Below are 21,026 nucleotides of genomic sequence, written 5' to 3' on the forward strand. Positions count from 1 at the left end.
TGTTCACAGACAAGGAACTTGGAAGATTGCCAGTTCCTAAGAGCTATCCAGGTCATACTAAAACGGCACTCAACACCTGAATCTATCTCTCAGGTTCACATTCTCCATGTTATCCACTGCACATAAGTGCTGGATTGTTTTATAATATAGCTATTGCTGTGACTTCTTAGCATAATTAAAAAAACAATGCAATTAGATGTTGTGGAGAAACGCCCTTGTGGTTTCTGGAGTTACCTTTCTATGGGCTGCAGAGGGGAGGGGCAAGTTCTGGAGTAGAATGTGATTGGAGGGAGAGCGAGTCAGTGGGAGTTGGAAGTTGACAGTTGGTGGCTGGAGAGTTGAGGGAGAGATGGCTCTGAGGGGAGAGGTAGATCTAGTGTAACCCCAGGTATCAAAGGATTGGGCCTGCCCTACATAACATCTAATTGGGGCATGAGGGAGATAGAGTAGGGGTTTCTTTTTAGTTTGTATTATTCCTTCCGTTCACTGTATATTTACCTGTGTATAGTTAGCAGTTCAATAAATGATTTTTGGACTTGATGACGGAGGAAAGCTCTTCTGTTCCACATAGTCCCCCAACAGCTTGGGCCCACTAGCAGAGGAGAGGGGTTAGGAGGCTGCCCCGCCTAACCAAGGCCCCATACAGGGACAGTGGTGGCAGTGAGTACCTGGAGACAGGGAAGGGAGACAGCCCCTTCAGGTGCCTGGCCAGAGGCAGAAAGGGAGGGGTAGGCAGAGTGGGGTCTACCACTGGGAGGAAAGGCCCATTACGTCACAGATGTAAAACAAAGGGGAAATAATGTTTGAAATGATCACAGAAAAAAAAAACACGAACACATGCCGCAGTACAACGTTCACCTTAGAAAATTGCAACTTACGGTTCAAGCAAATTACAGTTTACAATATTCTGGAGTTTCTCCATACTACAGAACTAAGCAGGAGAGTGTGTTTAAGTAGTTAGAGGCAAGCCAGATTTGTCACATCTTGCAGTAGATTATTTGCTCTTTGTGTTGTTGCCCCTGCTGATTCTAACAACAGCTTCAGATTGCCATGTTGTGATGCATTTCACACTTCTGATCATTCCTCCAAACCATTCCTAGGAGTGCAAATTAGCTCCAACCCACTGGACTGAATAATGGATGCTACCAAAAGTCAGTTCTGTAAATCTAGAAAACTTTGGGCATCAGATCTTTTTAAATCTGTGCTGAGGCTGGGTGTGTAATCCTCTGCTTCATTACCGTTGTGATGTATTACACCACTAATTACTACTTTAGGCTGGAATAAATGTCAGCGGCTATGGTAAATGAATACCATATGGCTGAAAGTATGGATTTAACTTTGTCTGCTAAAAAGAAAATTTGTTTGCAACCCTAACACAAGCAAGATTGGCTGCATGTAGAATGCAGTATGTAGGCAGCAAGAGCCTGGTTATATGTTAACGTAAATAGGAACTATGTATAAGCTGATGTTGAGAAACGTGATGGTCCCTTCAGAGACAGGCAGAGAAAGCTGCAGGGGATTCTAGAGCCGCTGTCCTCTTTTCTCCATCTCTTGATTATCTATGCTTATCATCCTATTTCTCTGATAAGCAACTAATTTTTCCTAGAGGCCTCAGAGGAAGAGGAGAGACAACAAGCTGTCAAGGAAATGTCTGATAAGCACAACTCATTTACCTTAAGATAAAAATGGCCAGACACATTATGGTTGTCCACCCCTCTTTTCTGCCTTTCTCTGGGGGAATTCTCCAAAATTCTCACTGGTCAGAACTTGGCTTACACATGATGTGATGATGTGCATAATGTCCAGCCACACTTTTAGATGCTCCAGAAGTCAGGACTACAGAAAATTGTCTGAACTAATGTTTGGAGAAAACTTGGAGCAGCACTCACAATAGAAGAAGTAGACAGGGTTATTGTTGTAGCCATAGGCCATAACATCCCGACATACACACCCACATATAACAGTATACCACAGCAAAAGGTTAAAACATACTTACATAACAAAATAAAAGTTTAAAATTAAGATGGTAAAGAATAAATACAAAAAACATGAAATGACATGCAATTACAATTTAGCTAACATTCTTACAGGATTAACAGGCACTAATTTCTTCCTTATATTCATAGATGACAAAAATAGCCACTTTGAGAGTAACAAGAGGAAAAGTATTGGCCAATAAAATTGGACAACTTTTTTTCAAAAAGTCAACTATGAATTTTACTTGGGACATTACAACTAGAGATGGGCACGATCGGCATTACGATAGAAAAATGCCCACGATAATGGCGTTCGCGCGATTGGGACCCGATGGATCGGTGCCATCCATGGCGACCGATCCAGCATTCGGGGGGGGGGGGGTCGTCATCAGGGCTTGATCGGAGCGATCGGTATCTGATTGGAGATCCAGTCACTCCGGCACCAGTAATCTATCCCCCTGGCAACGGAGGAGGGGAATGCCTGAGCTGAGTTTGCCCTCCTTCTGTCACCCTGGAAACCCGAATGGAAGCCCAGCTTGCCTTGATCAGCAGGGCTTCCTTCCAACCATGGAGCAGCCAGCAACGCACTCACCATTTGGGAGAAGAGACCCAGGGGAGGGAGGGAGGGAGAAGGGGGTGTTCTGTAGCCATGGGCACTCCAAAAGTTTTTTGCTTTTTAAAAAAACGGGGCTTTGTAGGAGGAATGGCTGTTTTTCTGTCTGTCACTCTGTTTTTAACCTGCTTTTAAAACACTGTATTTTGTTGGAAAACCTCATTCACGGCTCTGTGTGTGTGTTTAAAATATGCTTTTGGAAGACTGGCTGCTTGCTTTTAAAATCGGGTGGGGAGGAATGGAGGATTCTGTCCCTGCTTTTTTTAAAAAGCTGGCCGAAACATGTTGACGGGGTGTCTCTCTCTCTATTTGGAGAGGTAGGGATGGGTTAAAAACTCCCCCCCTCTGTTCTAAGTGTGTGTGTGTGTGTGTGTGTATGAGAAAGTCCCCTCCCTGAGGGGGGGGGGAAGAGAGAGAGAGAGAGAGAGAGAGAGAGTGTGTGTGTGTGTGTGTGTGTGTGTGTGAGAGAGAGAGAGAGAGAGAGAGAGAACGCCGCCTCCCCATGCCTGCCAGACCCGGCAGACACTGCCACCACCCACCTTCCCACATAGCTGGGAACAGCGGGGCGCCCCTCTGCTTTGGCCTCCCCGATCCCTGATCCATGGATCGGAAACGGGAGATGACTGGTGTGGATCGGTGATTTGGGGTCGTAGCCGGCGCCAATCCCCGATCAGCTTGATCGGTAATTTTTTTTGGATCGTGCCCACCTCTAATTACGATCTCTAAGGAGGGAAAGGAAAATAACTGCAAAATAGGGGACAGCAAGTTGGACCACTGATTCCTTACCTGATAATACCAAAAGCAGTATTTTACCAGATGGTCTTCAGTAATACTGTCAAGTTTCTGGTAATACTTTAATCATTTCAAGTGGACTCTTGTTGTAATAGAAAGCAGTCCAGCTTCTAACCTTAAGTATGCAGCACGAGTTCCCTGAAGGAGGCCCAAGGTGTCAACAAAAGCAACATAGAGACACCTATCATTTCTGACATTTTTCTGAATCAGGGCCTTCAATATCATACAGTGATTAATTGTGCTATGACCTTTACGAAAACCTGCTTGATCAAGATTAAAAAGGTCTGATGATTCTACCCAATTTTCCAATTTGAGTAGAATGTGGCGAGTATATAGAGGAAATATCCAGAAGAGTGATAGGACAATAATTGGCAAGGTCTCGCCTATCGCCTTTTTTATAAATAAGAATTATGCTTTGTTTCCAATTAGAGGAAATATTACAAGTATATTGTCGAAGGCTTTCACAGCCGGAGAATGATGGTTGTTGTGGGTTTTCCGGGCTGTATTGCCGTGGTCTTGCCGCGTTGGCAGATCACGGTAATACAGCCCGGAAAACCCACAACAACCATTACAAGTATAGTCGATTTCTGAGAAAAGTCTAGCCAGAATTGGGCACCACCAATCAGCATTCAGTTTAAATACCTCATAATCTTCCCCTGGAGCTGTACCTAACGTCAAGGTGTCCATCAGCTGACTACATTATGAGATTGCGATTGGGTCCCAGATTGCGAGAGGGTCCAAATCCGTAAGTGAACTGAAGTTACATTGTACTGTACACCACCAATCGGCTTCTGAATTTCTGTCTTTAAACTTATTTGTATAAGGTTGCTCGACTGATGAAGATTTATACATCGAAACAGGAATGTAGCTGGCATCCAGTCTCATTTGTAGCTTGTCAATTCCTTACAGCATATGTACAATTGTAGTAATTGTTTTTTGTAATTTTGTAATTATACCCTTTTACAATTTTTGCAAATTTTATATTATATGTACTTTCAATCTTCTTATACTTTTCATAATCTTTCTTGGACCTCTGGTATTCAGTACCATCTTTTTTCTGATGGATAAAATTGCCAGTCAACTCTTTTTGCACTCAACCAGCAAAAAGAAGACATTTATGGTATATTTTTAGTGCAAAGAATGCATGGAATCCCAAGAATATTCCTATAGCTCCAGTCTGGCAGGCACTTATCTTTATATTCTGTGGGCGTTTCATGCACACACATCCACAGAAGACGCCATTTAGACATCCACAAGTGCTTTAAAATATATTAACACGTATATATATTAAATGTCTGTCTCCAACACTGTGATTAACAGTTCAGTTTTAAACAGCCCATTGACTTCTATGGGTTTAGAAGGGTGTAACTCTTTTAGGACTGCACTGTTAGCTGCCAACAAATGTTTAACATCCACATTTTAATCCTCTACAGATCTTTAGAGTAGATGGTGCAAAGCAGAAAAGTGGTACCACTTTTTTACTGGCATCTCATATAGCCGTACTTTTTCTTGTTTTTAGATAATCAAGAAGACTTCATGGTTATTATTCCAAAATTCTTATTCTGAGATGATCATCTTTATCTACAGCAGCTTGGATTCCCAGGATCTTGTATGTTCCATTACATTATAACTCTTAAATGAGTTATAATGGCTTCTGTGTGACAGTGTGATTTTATAGCTGTCATTTTAAAGAACTGCTGTCCATGTAGCTTCAGCAAATTACAGAATTATTTTGCAAACCAGTTGGCTGCCAATGCCTTTCACTACTAATGTGAAGACTGTCATCTTTCTCAGGAGCACCATGGGAAAAACGGTGTTCAGAGTCCATCTTGCAGAAGTTGATTTTTGGAAGTTTCTGTGTAAGGTCTGTAACATATGATGCGGCTCTGCCCCAATCTAAACATGATGGTAGTTGACATGTTTATTTAATCACTTTTCTGCCTTGTTTATGTACGAAGATTGTTCAGGTAAAGTGTTCGAGTGAACCCTGTACTTGGTCCAGCCTGGCTCCAATGTGAACGGGCTGGAGAAAAAATGCCTGGCTATGGCCCATGAGAAAGGAAGATGGGGACAGGTATGGATGAGTTCAGCTCACATGTGTAGGCTCTTTGATGTTAAAACCTTTGCCCACCATCAGGCTCTACATGAATTGGGTAGCCCTATGGTTACCAACCTCCAGGTGTGGCCTGGAGCTCTCTGGCTTTTACTACTGATCTCTAGATGATGGAGATTAAGTCACCTGGATAAACAGACTCCGTCAGAGGCCATTATACCCATAGCTCCCTCCCCAGGGTCCACCCGCCAAATCTCCAGGAATTTCCCAACCCAGAGTTGGCAACCCCACTCATCAGGTCATCAGTCACCCTTTGCTGACTATTGCTGCGTCCACACATTATTGAAGCCCATGTTCTCCTTTTGCATTGCGTGAAGACTGCAAACCGGCTGCAAATGGCGAGAGCGCAATGATCGTTCAATATCCACTGGCGCACGGGAGTCCGATCAAACCTTGTGAGCATGTGCAGAGTGCCTTTCCCACTGGAACCTGGAGAAAACTAGCTTCCGCGTGCCCAGCGCCCCCGTGGCTTTCTGCGTTGAGTGAAAATCGAGGCAGCGCAGGCAGCGCAGCCAGGTAAAGCGCGCCCGCCTGCCCACGCCGCTCTCTGGGAGCGACGCCAGAGGCGCAGCGGCTGTCCGGCCGGCCGAGGGCGTGGGCGGACGTCACCTCCGCATCCCCTGCGCCCGCGGAGTGGTACGCGCTGCGTCTCCCCTCGGTGCCGAAGTGAGTAGTGCAGCCTGCGGAGCGAACGAGCGCGCATCAGGCTCCGCCGCCTCTTCCTGGATGGAGCAGGTTTAGCTGCCGGCGAGGGAGGTGAGAGCAGCGCCACAGACCAGCCCGCGTTGGCAGAGCAGGCAGGCGGGACGAGCTCCGCGCCTGGCCGGGCAGAAGAAAGCCGCCCTTCTCCTCCCTCTCCCGTCTCCTTCCCGCGGCTGCAGCCGAGGCATGGCTGGGCGAGGTCGGGGCTGGGCGCTGCTGCTGGCGCTCTGCGGCGTGCTGGGCGCTTTCTGCCTGCAGGGCTCCGCGGCGGACGAGCCCGAAGCCGCGGCGGCGGCCGGCGGCGGCGGCAGCAGCAGCGGGGCGAACAGGCGGCGGCGCTTGAGCCAGGAGGACGGCATCTCGTTCGAGTATCACCGCTACCCTGAGCTGCGGGAGGCGCTGGTGGCCGTGTGGCTGCAGTGCCCGTCCATCAGCAGGATCTACACCGTGGGCCGGAGCTCCGAGGGCCGGGAGCTGCTGGTCATCGAGATCTCGGACAACCCCGGCGAGCACGAGCCCGGTAAGGACCGAACTCTAGCCGCGGCCGAACCTGCCGCCGTTGCCTGTCTGTGCTCTGCTCTTGGCAGGACCTGGCCGGCTTTGGGGTGTGTATGTGTGTGTCTGAAATCGGGAGGGGAACCCTCTTTCTAGTTGTTGGGGGGGGGGATGTGAACGTCAAAAAAGACCTCCCCCCCCCCCACTCTTCGCTTTCACCCCCGAAGGAAGGGAGATTTATGATTAATTCATCACAACGGCATGTCGTTCATCCGCCATTATTCCAGGATAGCTCCGATCGCCCTTATGGCAGAGCGATGTGAAAGATCATTCTAATTTGCAATCATTTTGTTGGCGGTGAGAACATATTAGTGGCCCCTGGAAATGTTGCCTATATGCTAATTAATAAGTATTTATAGGCTGGGCAAGTTGGAAGGTGTAATTGTGGTGTTGATGCGAATCATGGAACCTTTATGGCAACGGAGTTGTGAGAATCTCTACCTGCTTATTTATCACATAGGATAAATCCAGACAGCCTTTTTAGCTCTTCACATCCTGAGTCCACCAAGGTGTGCTGTTGTGGGGTGAGCAGGTTGTGTGAAATGTGGTGCTGCCTGCTAAAAGTGGACCGGCTCTTGGTGTGCAGTGGAAACATGAGATAACAAGACTAGCAGTGGAGCCCCCCCCCCTTATTTCAGGAGTGGAAAATGAGCAGATGGTTGCTTCTTATGGCCTCAGGAACTCCCAGTACCCAAGAGAAGTGGTAGAAACCACTGCCATTCCATGTGGCTGTGATGAATTAACCTGTTCTGACTTAAGGAACTGATAGCCCTCGAGAGGTGGAGAGAGAGCTGCATGTCACGTGGGACAGCTAGTGTCGTCTCTCTCTTCCTCTCCACTGTGACATGGTCCTTAAGCACACATGTGCCCCTCCCCCTTGCCTCTGTGTAGTGGACATTTTATCCTGTACTACTACTACAGCTGCTGAAATGAGAAAAACTGGATTATTCGATGAATATCTTGAAGATAGTTTCAGGTGGGTAGCCATGGTAGTTTGCAGTAGAAGCGCAAGATTCGAGTCCAGTGGCTCTTTAAAGGCCAACAAGATTTCCTGGGTATAAGCTTTTGAAGATCAAGCTCCTTGCCTCAGATACCATGTTGGTCTTTAAGGTGCTACTAGATTCAAATGCTGCCAGTGTCAACGCTACCAGTTTCTGTTATTGCTGCCAATAATACTCTGTGCAGATTCTGGCTGGTCCACATAGGAAGCTGATGGCAGATAATAGGATGGAGCATGTGGCAACCTCACCATGTCGGGGTAGTTTTTGTTTTGTTAGCAGCAATCACACTGCACTTGTAACGTCCAAAATTGGCCAAAGCGAGATAAAAACAGCCTGCCTGTGCAACGCTAACCTCTGCCTCCTTTCAGCTTTTAAAGAGCCAGTAATCTAGAGGCACCTGGGAGATCTACATGCAGCCTGTCATGTCATTGCACGGCATGGTTGCCAGGCTCAATTGTTAGTCATTGCTAGTGATCAAGCTCCCCACAAATGTCAAAACTGCCAGGCAATAGGCATAATAAGCAGGAATTTGGATTCCAAATGAAGCTTTTAATACTTGGTCGCGGATAAAGCAATGGGAATATAACAATGATACATAGTCATAGTAACCAAGATCAGCTTTGCGAGAGAGAGAAAGAGAGAGCACCTTTGAGATAACTGAAAGGTTCTGATAGTTTGATGGCCAAAGACATGTACTTTTTTTTTAAAAAAGCTGTAATCTAGAAATTGTCTTCTTGCCAGATAGGTTAAGAAAGTGGTGAGCACCAGGTTTTTGAGTATTAGGGTTTCAGAAAGTACAGAAATCTTGACATGTCACCATGATGATAACTTGGAAACTGGAACATGTTAACAGATATTACATGCTCAGGTAGTATATAATATAAATATTACGATGGTGGTTGGGATGATGAGGTACGTGTGTAACATTAATACTGTTTACAGAACAGCCATAATTGAGGGCAATATATATGATCAGTGCACTAAGCCTGGAATAAATAACATGTTGTTGCATGCAAGATGAGTGCCAAGAACAGCCGCTACAGTGCAATAAGCAAATTCCAGAGGAATAGCCGCGTTGCACTGCTGCAGCCAAAATAGCAGAGGGGCTTGAAGCATTTTAAAGACTAGCACAGGTATTGTGGCATAAGAGTGACTCTGATGAAGCAGGCACTCCGGCTCACAAAATTTTACGCCGCGATACCTGTATTAGTCTTTAAGGTGCCACAAAATAATTGCTTTCTTCATATCATACGTAAAATGTGATACAGCATACCCTTAACAGGGACTTTGCTGCAACCTCAGAAGATGTGTATGTACACATGTGTACAATGTCTACGTACATTAAACAAAAGTATTACTCAAATTATTTGAGGGGGGTTATTTGAAGGAAACGAAAATATTGCTAAAGCACAAAGGAATGGAATTTCTTTTTCTAATTTCTCTGTAAGAACATGCAAATGAACAATTATATGTAATGAAATTATATGTAATATATAGAGATGTATATGCCCCTGAGCTGCGTAAGAGTCATTGGGCTAGACTGCAATAGTAAATCATACTTTTATAGGCAGCAATTGGTGGTTTGCACTTCGGCATGAAATGTATGTTAGGATTTGCGTTTATCTTTGTGATAAATCTGTTGGCGGGTCAACACATGTTCCAAAAATATATTTTAGATATAATACACAGGCGATGCTTCCCTAAGCGTTGGACACAGGTGCAGTGCTTGTGCTAGCTGGTACCCTTTGCTCTCTCAGTAGAGAACAGATTCTTTCCGAGAGACCCAACTCCGGGGAGCTCAGAGCATAGCAACTGGGAGGGAGTTCATGGTGACACTGCCAAACCCACCAAGAAAGGAGTGGCACGCCGATGAGGCTCTGTGTCTGCCATAGATGGAAGCAGCTAGCCAATGGACAGAAATGCTGGTGTGCCTTCCTGGCATCATCTTACACCTAAAGAAAAGGAAACATAGCACTGAACTCACACCCTGCAGTGCATGGCTCTTACCATGCACGAATAGGCCACAAAGGAAAATGATGCACCGTGGGGCAGTTGAACTCCTCCATTGGCCTTGATGTGGAAGTCAGCCATGCATAAGAGGGCAGGAAAGACTGCAGAGAAAAGCACAGCACTGGGAAAGCACGCCTGAATTCTGTGGTTCAAGTCCTGCATGTCGTTAGTTATCAGCCTTTTAAGGAATCCAAGGAGGAGCTTAGGTTTTGCACCATTAGACTTGATCACTAGGGATGTGCAGCTCATGCTGATGGGTTGTAGAACAGTGGTTAAGTGGTTGGGGTGTGAATCAGCATTCTACTGGTTCGAATCCCATGACTGCCATGAGTACAGTGGATGGCCTTCGATAAGCCGCTCCTCTCAGCCTCAGCTCCCCAGCTGTATTGTGAAGTTAATAATAACTCTAACTTGTTCACCACTCTGGGTGAGGCACTAATAAATGCTGTTATTATTATTGTTGTTGTTGTTGTTGTTGTTACTGCTGTTTTCCATCCCTGTGACTCCCATCCTCCATCTCTTCTTTTCTCACCCCGTCATCTTGCAGCCTGCATGGTTTATAACACACCAGCAGTGATTGGGTAATTGTAAACTCTAGAGAGTCTACCCCTCCCTGCCCTGGAGCACATCTGTGCAGGCATTGGAGGGTGCCTTCAGCCCCTTCCCAATCTCATTCTGAAGTCAGTGTAGGTCAGTCATCAATAGGAGTTTGGGCTAGGTTCCTATTTACCAAGCCCCATTAAAACAGGGATATAGCAGCGAAACTTTTTGTTTTTGTTGCACAGCATGAGGGATGGAGTTGTGGATGCAAGTCATATGAATGGAGTTGCCATCTCTCTTGGAGTAAGAAGGCATCTGTGCCATCGACAGCTGTCCTGACAGACTGCAGAATCACAGATCTCTCCCCACCACTGGAGGCCCATGATAGGTCCAAACTATGGTGGTCAAGGTTTAGATATGAAACGAAAGAGTTGGCAACCCAGTAGTAGAGCAGCTCGATGCAAATTGGACACTGGAACTGTTGGTCATGATGATAGGCTCGGCAGATGATGGTCTCTGGGCTGTGTATAGGCTTGGATCCTATGACTGTGTTCCATGAAGAGTAGACAGACCTCACTGCAAAGTGTCCTTCGTCCCATACTAGCACTTCTGATTGCACAAGGGCTTCTGAAGAACATTGACCTTGCATGAATGGAAGTGCTAGCAACAGAGGAAGCATGCATGGAACACAGTCCTAGAATCTGAGACTCGGTCTCTCTCCCTGTTGGAAGACAGCCTGCAAAGAGGCAAGAGATCCACAATGGCAGTAATTGAGGTTCTTGAGGTACTTTTCCAGTCCCTGTATTCCTGCTTACTGCATATTGAGATGCCTTTGTTTGGGGGCATGGTGTAGTCATTTAGCCAATGTAGAGAGCTACACTAGAACTCTGTCTACAGTTTCTGTTTGGGCTGCACCATGGGGCTGTGATCCTGCAAGAGTCCTGCTTTGCATCGTTGGAAGTAGCAATGTTTGGAGTGGCTGGCGATCATCCAGAAATAGGGTTGTGGTCACCATTTTCCCTGCGTGTGGTGAGATGTACTGCTTGCGTATCTGCAAGGGAGAGGGCTTCCAGCACTGGGCCTACTTACCCTGTGTAGGAGGCACTGCTAGCAGCTGTTGAGGTCAGTCATTCCATGCCAGATCATGAACGTTTGGTATATGAGAGCAGCATCCTAGTCATGGATCTGGTTGAACTTTTTTACAGAGTCATTAAACATGTGGAAATATATCTACACTCAAAATTTAAATTAAAAAAAATCTATTCCTGGGGTCAGAGCCATGCCCCTCCCAGAATTTAGACTCGTGCAGATTTTTTTGATGGAATGACCTTCACTGCTCCTGTACTCTGGGATACAGATCCATGTTCTGGGTTCATTAGCTTCTTTTCTTCTGTTTTGTAACACATACAGTGGTTCTTAGCTAGTAGTCCTGAGCAGGTCTATTCACTGGGGCTTATGCCTGGAGAATGCCTTGCCCGAATTGCCTTGAGAATCGCTGTGCGCTCACTGATCAGTGTGTTGGGATTTGAGCTGTAATTTGTTGCAGTGTGCATATGGTTAGGGCAGAGTAGAAAGATTTGTATCCTATTGTCTTTATTCAGTAGCTTTTATGCTGTCACATAATTGGGACATTCTGCAAAAATACTTTATCACATAGAGGCTGACAGTCTTTGGCCAGGATGGGGACTGGCAATACATGATTGGTATTATGCACTCCTGCAGAGGCAGATAAGTATCTTGAACAATTTGACAAAGATCAGAATCGCAATCAGAAGCGCAACACTTTATAACATTAGCAATCAGTAGTACTGGCCAGATTTATTTATTATTTATTATTTCGATTTTTAAACCGCCCATCCTCAGGGGCTCTGGGCAGTGAACAACAGTTAAAATCAATAAAACAAGAAAACAATAGTTCTAAAATCAACATACAATAAGCAATAATAAAATAAATTAACCAAATACATTAAGGTGCAATGGTGGGGAGAACCCCCCCACCCCAAAGGTGAGAGGCCAACATGACACCGCCACCTTCAACTACCGAACGCCTGGCGGAACAGCTCTGTCATACAGGCCCGGCGGAATGATAATATGTCCCACTGGGCCTGGGTCTCCATTGACAGAGCGTTCCACCAGGCTGGGGCCAGGACTGAAAAGGCCCTGGCCCTGGTTGAAGTGAGGCGGGCTTTCTTAGAGCCGGGGACCACCATTAAACATTTATCCGCCGATCAAAGCGGTCTCCGGGGAACGTTTACTTGCTCTAAAATACAGGCTTTGATTTATTATTAACAACAACAACAACAAAAACAACAATAACACGCTTATATACCACTCTTCTAGACAAATTAGTGCCACCTCAGAGTGGTGAACAAAGTTAGTGTATTATTATCCCCCCCCAATACGGCTGGGGAGCTGGGGCTGAAAGAAGCGAGTCTTCCAAGGCCATCTGCTGAGCTTATGGTAGTAGTGAGATCTGAACCAACAGAGTCCTGCTTTGCAGTCCAACCACTTATCCGCTATGCTACAGCAGCTTGTATTCTGTCCATAGTTACGCAGCACATCTTCTAGCCTGACTCTTTGTGATGCTAGACACTACTTGGACAATGGGTGGCATGTCATTAGTTTGCATAAACCTGAACGATATTCAGCAATCACTTTGCTTTTTAATAAAGCTACAGAAAAAACCTCTGAGCAGCCCTCAACTGTCTGGAAAATTCACAGTACAGTACTAAGAATTCTTTCCTTTGAGTAAGCCCCAGTGAATGGACTTCAGTAGGATTCTGAGTGGACCTGCTCAGGTTAGCACTGCCAGTCTTCCAGAGTTTATTTCATGCTCTTTTAGGAACACTGACTCCCTTTAAAAACCAGCAAAATTTCTGTTAAAGCAAAGTAGCCACTCGCGTGGCTTAATCTGTGTAGTTTCTTCCTTCCTTTCTTTTTAGCTTTGAAAGTCACTAATGCTGTCTCCCTTCTGAGCTAAGCAAGTGAGAGATTTGTCTCTTTAAATTGCTGCAGATTTATTTTTTATTAGGAACTCCGTGTATTTTATATGGGTTGGCCAGCGAATTATTCTTGGTTTCCTGCATAAAGATGAGACCCAGGGACCCGTGAGGCTGCCTTGCACTGAATCAGTCCATGGGTCCATCAAAGTCACTGTTTTCTGTTCATACTGGCAGAGGCGCTCCAGTGTTTTGGTATCTTGACCATCACCTGTTACCTCATATTTTTATCTTAAACCAAGAGGAAAGGCAGGGTCAAAATATTTTAATGAATAAAATGAACACAATATAATATCTGGAGATGTTAGGCATTGAACCTGGGACCTTCTGTGTGCCAAGCAGGTGCTCTACCACTGAGCCACAGCCCCTTCCTGGATTCTGGTAAGACTCACCCACAGAATATGTGAAGGCATTGGGACAACGGTGGCTGAAATTCATACCCTTCATGTGGATATTTAGGGAGTCTGACTGTGGAAAAAGCAAGGGAAGGATAATGTTCAGGCAACACAATTGTGAAACATCAGGATGGAGGTTGGCAGCCTTTTTGGCCCAAGCGTCAAATAAAATGCAGGGTCTACCTGCAAAGCTGATGGTGTGTTGGCAAACAAAATCCAGGGTCGGGAGGAGATGAGGTTGTGTTAGCCATGAAACAGCTTCAGCTGGGTAGTGGTGGGGTCAGTGCTGGCTGGCAGCTGGAAGCCTCCAGAGCATATCTACGTCATCACACTGAGCTGCAGTGTGACATGTCTGTGCAATACAGCACCAGCCACTGTGGGATTGCTGCTGTCACTTAGATGGGACAGAAACAGAAGATGCTCTGGTTTAAGACATTACTGGTCCTAGTCCAAACAGTGCCCTGGTGTTATGCTGAGGCCTGGCTCAACGACATGCCTGCTTTTTGTGGTGGGGGGGGGGAGCAAGGGAGCTGCTATGCTTTGCAAAAAGGACTGGGCTTGTGCCATTCAACACATGTCTTGGGGGTGCTTACTGCTTATCTGTGCAGTAGCCACTGTGTACTAGCTAAATAGGAGTAAAAACTCACAAATGGTTAATGGATTTTAAAACATCTGGAATGTCTGTGTGACTATTGCAAAAAGATATATTCCAAAAATAGCACTGATAGTCAGTCCGTACATTGAAGAGGGAAAAGCAAAGGAGTTTAACTCCTATTTCTGCTATTCCCATTTCTACTGAAATGTATGAAGGAGGGACATACAGATCTCACATAGGAATCTCCAAGAGCAGTTTGTAAATAATTAATCACAATGCTTGTAAAATGTGCATAAATGTGCTGTTGTGTTCTGCATTTCAACACCCCATGTTGCATTGCGAGGGAGGGTCACTAAATGTGGCAGTCTAGTGGTTGTTGCAAGGTATCCAGTGATCTCTTTACCAGCAGGCTGGTTTCAGCGGGCTGTTTGCTGGTGAGCAATTGGGACAGCTTGTGCCTTGATCCGTAGAAAAGCATGTCTTTGTCCTTGACCATGGAAACTAAATCCACCTGGAGTCTCCATGAGAAAGGTGGACTATAAATGACATAAAAAAAATTAGACTTTAATTTTACAATAAGCAGGATTTGGACTAGACAGGAACTGCATACTTCAAGATAGTCTTTGAATTCAGTATTCTGTTGCTGAATAACAAAAATAGATAATCCACATTTGGTTTAGCTAACATTTGTTTGCACTTAAGAGAAGCCTCTTGTGCTTCAAATTAGGTTTGATATTTATCCAGGGCTTTTTTTCAGTTGGAATGTGGTGGAACGGAGTTCCGGAAACTCTTGAAAATGGTCACATGGCTGGTGGCCCCGCCCCCTCATCTCCAGACAGAGGGGAGTTTAGATTGCCCTCCGTGCCACTGGAGCAGCGCAGAGGGCAATCTAAACTCCTCTCTGTCTGGGACCATTTTCAAGAGGGCCATGTAAACTTTTAAAAAGTCCCCCCTTGTTCCAGCTTACTCAAAGTGATGTCATTGGCCCTGGGAGCATGCGTTCACTTTGCATGCTCACATGTGGTACCAGGGGCACCACCTCCCACCAAGAGTTGCCCCCTGTGCTGGCAACCCGCTGATTTCCACCACCTCTTTTCCCAGAAAAAAGCCCTGTATTTATCCCTTCTCCCCTTGCTGTTTCCCCAACCTAAATTCTTCCCCTTTCCTGAAGTTGCTGTTAGCCTCCTGGTGTGGGGCAGGGGCATGCATCTGTATTGTTCCTTTTAGTATTCCGTAGAAGGGACTGTTAACATTTTAGAGAGGGGGCTCTAGATTTGGAAAATGTCCTGGGAGGAAAGGGTTAAGACCCCTTTTCCTGGCACCACGGTTCTATCCAGTTTAACTTGCTGTTTTTTTAATTTAAAAATTACAAATAAAAAGTTAGAAGATCCAGTCACAGATCTCCCACATCCCATGTTTAGTTCTTAGGACTACAAATGCTACTTCTAGGAACAATGGCTTTTTGCATCAGGTGTCTCACTCAGCAATACCGAAAAAGGAGCCACCCGCTGAGGTCAGATCAAGAGGGTTGGTTTCCATAGCATTAGTTAGTGTTCCATCATTAAATGGAGATTTATTGGTCTTGTTGCAGACTAAGCAGTTGTGACTCACCCTGTTCTTACAATAAAAAAGTCCCGAGTCATTATATATATATATATATATATATATATATATATATATATATATATATATATATATATATATATATATATATATATATATATATATATATATATATATATATATATATATGAATAGAATACAAATTTCGTAGATACATGAGAAAGGAAAATAATATATCAAAGTTCTTCTTAATTATCTTGAAAGCTTAAGAAGAAAAATTCAGTACAGCTCTTGGGTTGGATTTCACAGATTTGTTCTGCCTATGCTGGTGCCTTCTTCCAGTGTAAGATGCCTCCCCCTTATGCAGAAAGTTGCTTTACCCAGAAGGAAAGCACCACTCTTTGCAGAACAGTCCCATGGGATCCAAGCACCTGGGTGGCCCTAGAGTTAGTTATTAGGGGAAAAGGGGTCAGAGTGCTGTTGGGAGTCAACAAGGGAAAAGGGGAGGGGGTGGGATAACATATATTAAGAAAAGGGGTATATGGTTGTCAAATGTTTTTGAAATGTATGTGAACCCATCCAATAAAATTTTATTTTTTTTAAAAAAAGCACCTTGGTGCATAATACCACAACAATATGAATTTGACCCGTTCTCACATGCTGAACTAGCATTATGGGCAAATCAGGATTTAAAAATTGAGAAGAAATCTTTCTTACGGAAGGTTTAGACAGATACGGGAATTTTCACTTTAGGTCAGTTGATAGTTAATGATGATAAGTTCTGGTCATTTTTCCAATTGAGGTCTACATAGGATTTGCCAACTTCTGCTGAATAGCAATGTTTACAATCACAACGTTTGTTTGTATCCAAATATGGTCTGACAGCTTCAGGATCTCTTCCACTTTTGGAGATTCTTATTGAATCAATACAGAAACGATACAATATTTGTATATATTGTATGTTGTCGGTTAATAATTATGATATACAGAGCTTTCGGGATGAATGGAATAATGATCTCGATCGTCCAATTTTTTTATTTTACATTAATAAAATAATAAATATTTAAAATTAAAAAAAGAAATGGGAATTCAGGAAAGGAAATGGGAAAAGGTGAAAAGATATAAAACATTTTAAAAAATGTTAAACAACCAGTCTGGTTCTTGGAAAGCTCTCTGGTTTTATACATTTTCACCCATGTACCTGTCTGAGTGACAACATAAAATAATTGCATAACTGTAACAGTTTTCAGTGTTGTGACACTGCTGTCTGACATAGATGTTGCAACACAGTGGCCTCTTAAGCAATTATGGACTGGTGTCTTGAATGCTCCACAAGAAATTTTTGAACATTTTATTTTAATACCCCCTAATGTATACATTAGGAACAAGAATTGCTTTTAGGAACAGAACTATTTATCATGTGAGTGTTTTAAAACACTCTTGGCAAATCTTGAAATCCAATTATGTACTCCAAAATACAGAATGGCTTTTTTCCAGAATGTTCTCATAGATCTGCTAAATGTTAAACATGGGAGAAAGCCAGCTTTTACTTGGCCCTGGGCGTTGACTGTATATAAAATGTGAGTACACCATACTAGACTCCTTTGGCGAAATATGTAAGTTCTGTAAAATATGAAAGGATCCAATGTGAAACTTACTTAACTATATATTTTCTGGGATAAAGTTATAGGGAAAAAAGAAAAGACAGCCAAATTCCTTGTCTCCATAGTCTTGAGTCTTGACTGCTGTGAGCGGTTGTATTTCCTGATGTGTCTTAACTCTAAATGGCAGCTGCAGTGATGGCACTGGATGTGTGTGTGTGTGTTAAACTCTTTCTGCTGTTTCCCCAATTAAAAATGCTACCCTAGACTAGTATGGAAAAAGCACAATATGGGTAACCTGTCTTTTTCTATACTGGGGTTTAAAGCAGCCTGGGACATGTGTACCCAATTTTGACTGGAGAAACAGTATATGTAGGAAGAGTTACCTCCCCTTTCTTTTCCCTGCAGCTGATTTTTAGGACCAGAAAACATGCTGGAAGATCCAGTCATGGAAGTCTGACATCACATGATTTTTTAATATAGCCTTGATCCAACATCTCATTTTAACCATTAACACAAAGTGGCAGTGGAAGCTATAGAGTCTGTTGCCAGTAGATGCAACTGAAATAGAAGATGGATAAGAACCATCTCAGACACGTCAGTTTTTCTATATAGATCAACCTTGTTAAACCTGTGGGCTTTTTGGGGAATGTTAAGAACGAGTAATGGGTGGTAAAACAAGATGGCTGCCATAGGGTGATGGAACCAATCCCAAAATGTGGGAACATTCCATCATGTGTCAAGTGTGCTCCTATGTGCTCCTATGATGGTTGCTGCTGTTTCTCAATTGGCACTTCTTGCTAAAGCAAAGGTGATGCTTTCTGAGCTCTTCTGAAGCACCTCCTCCTCCAGTGAAGTATAGGAAATCCAGCAGAGGCTCCTTGTGTTGAGGAAGAAGCAAAGGGACACCTGGAAGCACGTTGTTGGGGAGCCTAGTTCCCATGGGCACCATGTTGGGGATCACTTGTATAGACAGTGCTACTTTGTGGAGACAATAGTCTTCTTCAGACTTTCAAATGCTGAGATTTCCAGTCAGTGAGCTATGATTGACATGTCCCCCCCCGGTGGCTAGCCTGAAATGGCAGTTGAGGATGGAATGTTGGGGAAGCTGTCAGTTGGAGTTGGAGGGTAAACAAGAGAGGGAAAGGGAGGTGGAGCCTGGCTTTAGACCAGAGAGGGTCAGCCAGAGAATCCTCTGTGAGAGGAAATAATGTTTGTGAAACACTTTTAGTCCTAGGACTAAAGTGGGGAAAACCAGCACTAACTCCGGCTTAGACTTGAGAGATCTTGGAGAGCACGCCTCCCACTGGCCAGGTAAGTGGGGCAGGGTTTGGGGGTGGGGGATCCCCTGACCCTGCTGGGGGTCTGGTATCCCTAACGTATACTCAAATGGATGTTACATCCCTCATACGAATTTTCATTCTACTTCCTTTGGGTATCTCAGAAAGACTTGCCTGTCTGTTCTGCTTTTGCTTATTATTTCAAAATGTCACAGTTGACTGGTTAGGTTTTCTTCTTTGGATTTCTTCATAGCATTGCATTTTACATTAGAGACATCAGTTACAGTGATTCAAGCAAATGTGGCAGGAGAGAGAGGTAGGGTGACCTCCAACATAGCTTTTTGTCTAGAAAACGTAGGGCATCTCTTCATATAGTGCATTGGCAGAGTGGATAGAAATTGATATATTTTTTAAAAAACGATTCAGCTCTCAAATATTCATCTCTTTTTTTCTGAAAAGCTTGGTTTAATGGGGCAAACATTCCACATGCATTGTACAAGGCCTCCAGTCCCCCAGTGGGGGCGTGGAATCCCCCACTCCCTGGCTCTACCCCCTGTCATCACTCACCTGGCTGGCAGAGAAGACAGACACAGGGAATGAGCCCACAAGGCAAAAATACCTTCCGGGCAAGCCTGGTGGGGTGTAACAATGTCACTTCCAGGAGTAAAGTCATCGCAGTGGCCTAAGGAATCCTCCTGCACTTCGTTTTGGGCCAATTTGGGCTCCAAGCGGGGCCTAAAATTGGCCCCGTTTATGGCCCAAATTGCAAAGCCCTGGAAGTGATGTCATCGTGTTGCACCATCTGTGCAAATTTCTTTAAACTGGTAAATACTTGGTCCCCCCTCCCACTGAGAGGGTAAGGGGAACTGGCAACCCTATGTTGTACTGATGTATCACTTGATCCAATCTCTAATCTTTTATAAATGAAACCAATGACCTCCTGTTAAAAATGTTAAGTTAAAGGTTACTTTGCTTTGTAACTTTTTTTTCCTACCATGGTTAAAATTATAGTCTGATACTGCAGGCCAGGGAATTGCAACTTATCACAGACATCAAATGTCTGCTTACTCATGTAGGTCAGTCCTGTTTTCCTCTGAGTATCTGACAAAAAATTCTGTTCTTTAACTATCTGAGCTTTGCAGGTTCCCCAGTTTTTAAGGCATGGACATTTTATTCTGTATAAATTGCTTTGCCCAGTAGCTGCCAGCCTTTGTTTCTAATATACACCATGAGCAATGTCATTCAAGTAACATTTTTCTAAAATTAGTGTACTAAGGATTCCTTGTGCAGGTGCACTCAGATCAGAGGAGGAAGTCAGGAGTGGCCCCTACAGCTGGGGGTACACCCAAGGCATATGTTGAGAAGTTGTGCTTTTTCCTTCAAAACTATCTGGACAAGGTTGCCCTCATGCTGCTTATGAATTATACGTAGTAGCGCAGTCCAGAATACAGATGTGAGAGCCCTCTGATACTTATTGTCTGCTTTGTCGAGAAGATGCAAGAGCTTGCTTCCCATCAGCCTGGGCCAAAGGCGGGGGGTGCCAGTTGGTTTGAGAATATGAGTCCCATCAAATGCACGCCCTCCAAGCCTACCTGTATGATCTTTAATTCATACAGTGAGCTGCCCATTCATAGCTTAAAGAACAGGGTGGCGGCGGCAGCTGTAGCATGTAAAATTCTCTGAGATTTGCACAGTGAGATGAATTACCCTTCATGCAGCACCTTTTAAAGGCTATCTTCCTTTAGCTGAGTAAGATTCTCCACAATGGCTTATTGTCAAAAGGAGAAAGGGAATGAGCGGACACTGGCCGTATTTGGCTATCGTAGGAGCTAGACTGCTGCTTCTACCTCTCTGATCAATCTGGGTACAGCCAGGGCTGGGCAAGGTGGTGGGTTTTTTTCTCACGCGCATTCCTGCAGCTATTCCTGATGCAGTTTTGTGGCTGAAAGTTTTCTTAGTGACTTTTTTGTAACACATTTTTTCTACCTTGATGTAAAAGTTCCCTGTGTAGTAATATGTGTTATTCTTCTCCTCTATTTGGCATCAGCACCGGGGGAAATTCAATAAGCTCAAGGTCTAGTTTGTTTTTATTTATATGTCCACTTGTTTAACACATGTCAACATATAAGCAGGTTTGTAAAAAAAATAATCAATCTTACTTAGCATTACCCTGATAGAGAAAAGCCATGGGGCCAGTTTTCTAAGAACTACGTAGACTGTACTTATGTCTGAACTCCTCCTATATGACATAAATTTGGAATATTTACAACTATAGTGGAAACAGGAACATA

At 44.2% G+C, this 21,026-nt stretch overlaps 1 protein-coding gene across 1 annotated transcript in view; it reads left to right on the forward strand.

Annotated features, from left to right (window-relative positions):
* The first annotated feature begins 6,196 nt into the window (after positions 1-6,196).
* Positions 6,197-21,026, forward strand: part of CPE (carboxypeptidase E) — a 96,174-nt gene continuing 81,344 nt past the window's right edge. The window contains exon 1 of the mRNA XM_054990554.1: positions 6,197-6,716. Within this exon, the coding sequence (XP_054846529.1) occupies positions 6,383-6,716 (334 nt within the window). The 5' untranslated portion in view covers positions 6,197-6,382. The remainder of the gene's footprint in view (positions 6,717-21,026) is intronic.

The sequence above is a fragment of the Eublepharis macularius genome, chromosome 10, assembly GCF_028583425.1.
Source record: "Eublepharis macularius isolate TG4126 chromosome 10, MPM_Emac_v1.0, whole genome shotgun sequence".
Lineage (NCBI taxonomy): Eukaryota > Metazoa > Chordata > Lepidosauria > Squamata > Eublepharidae > Eublepharis > Eublepharis macularius.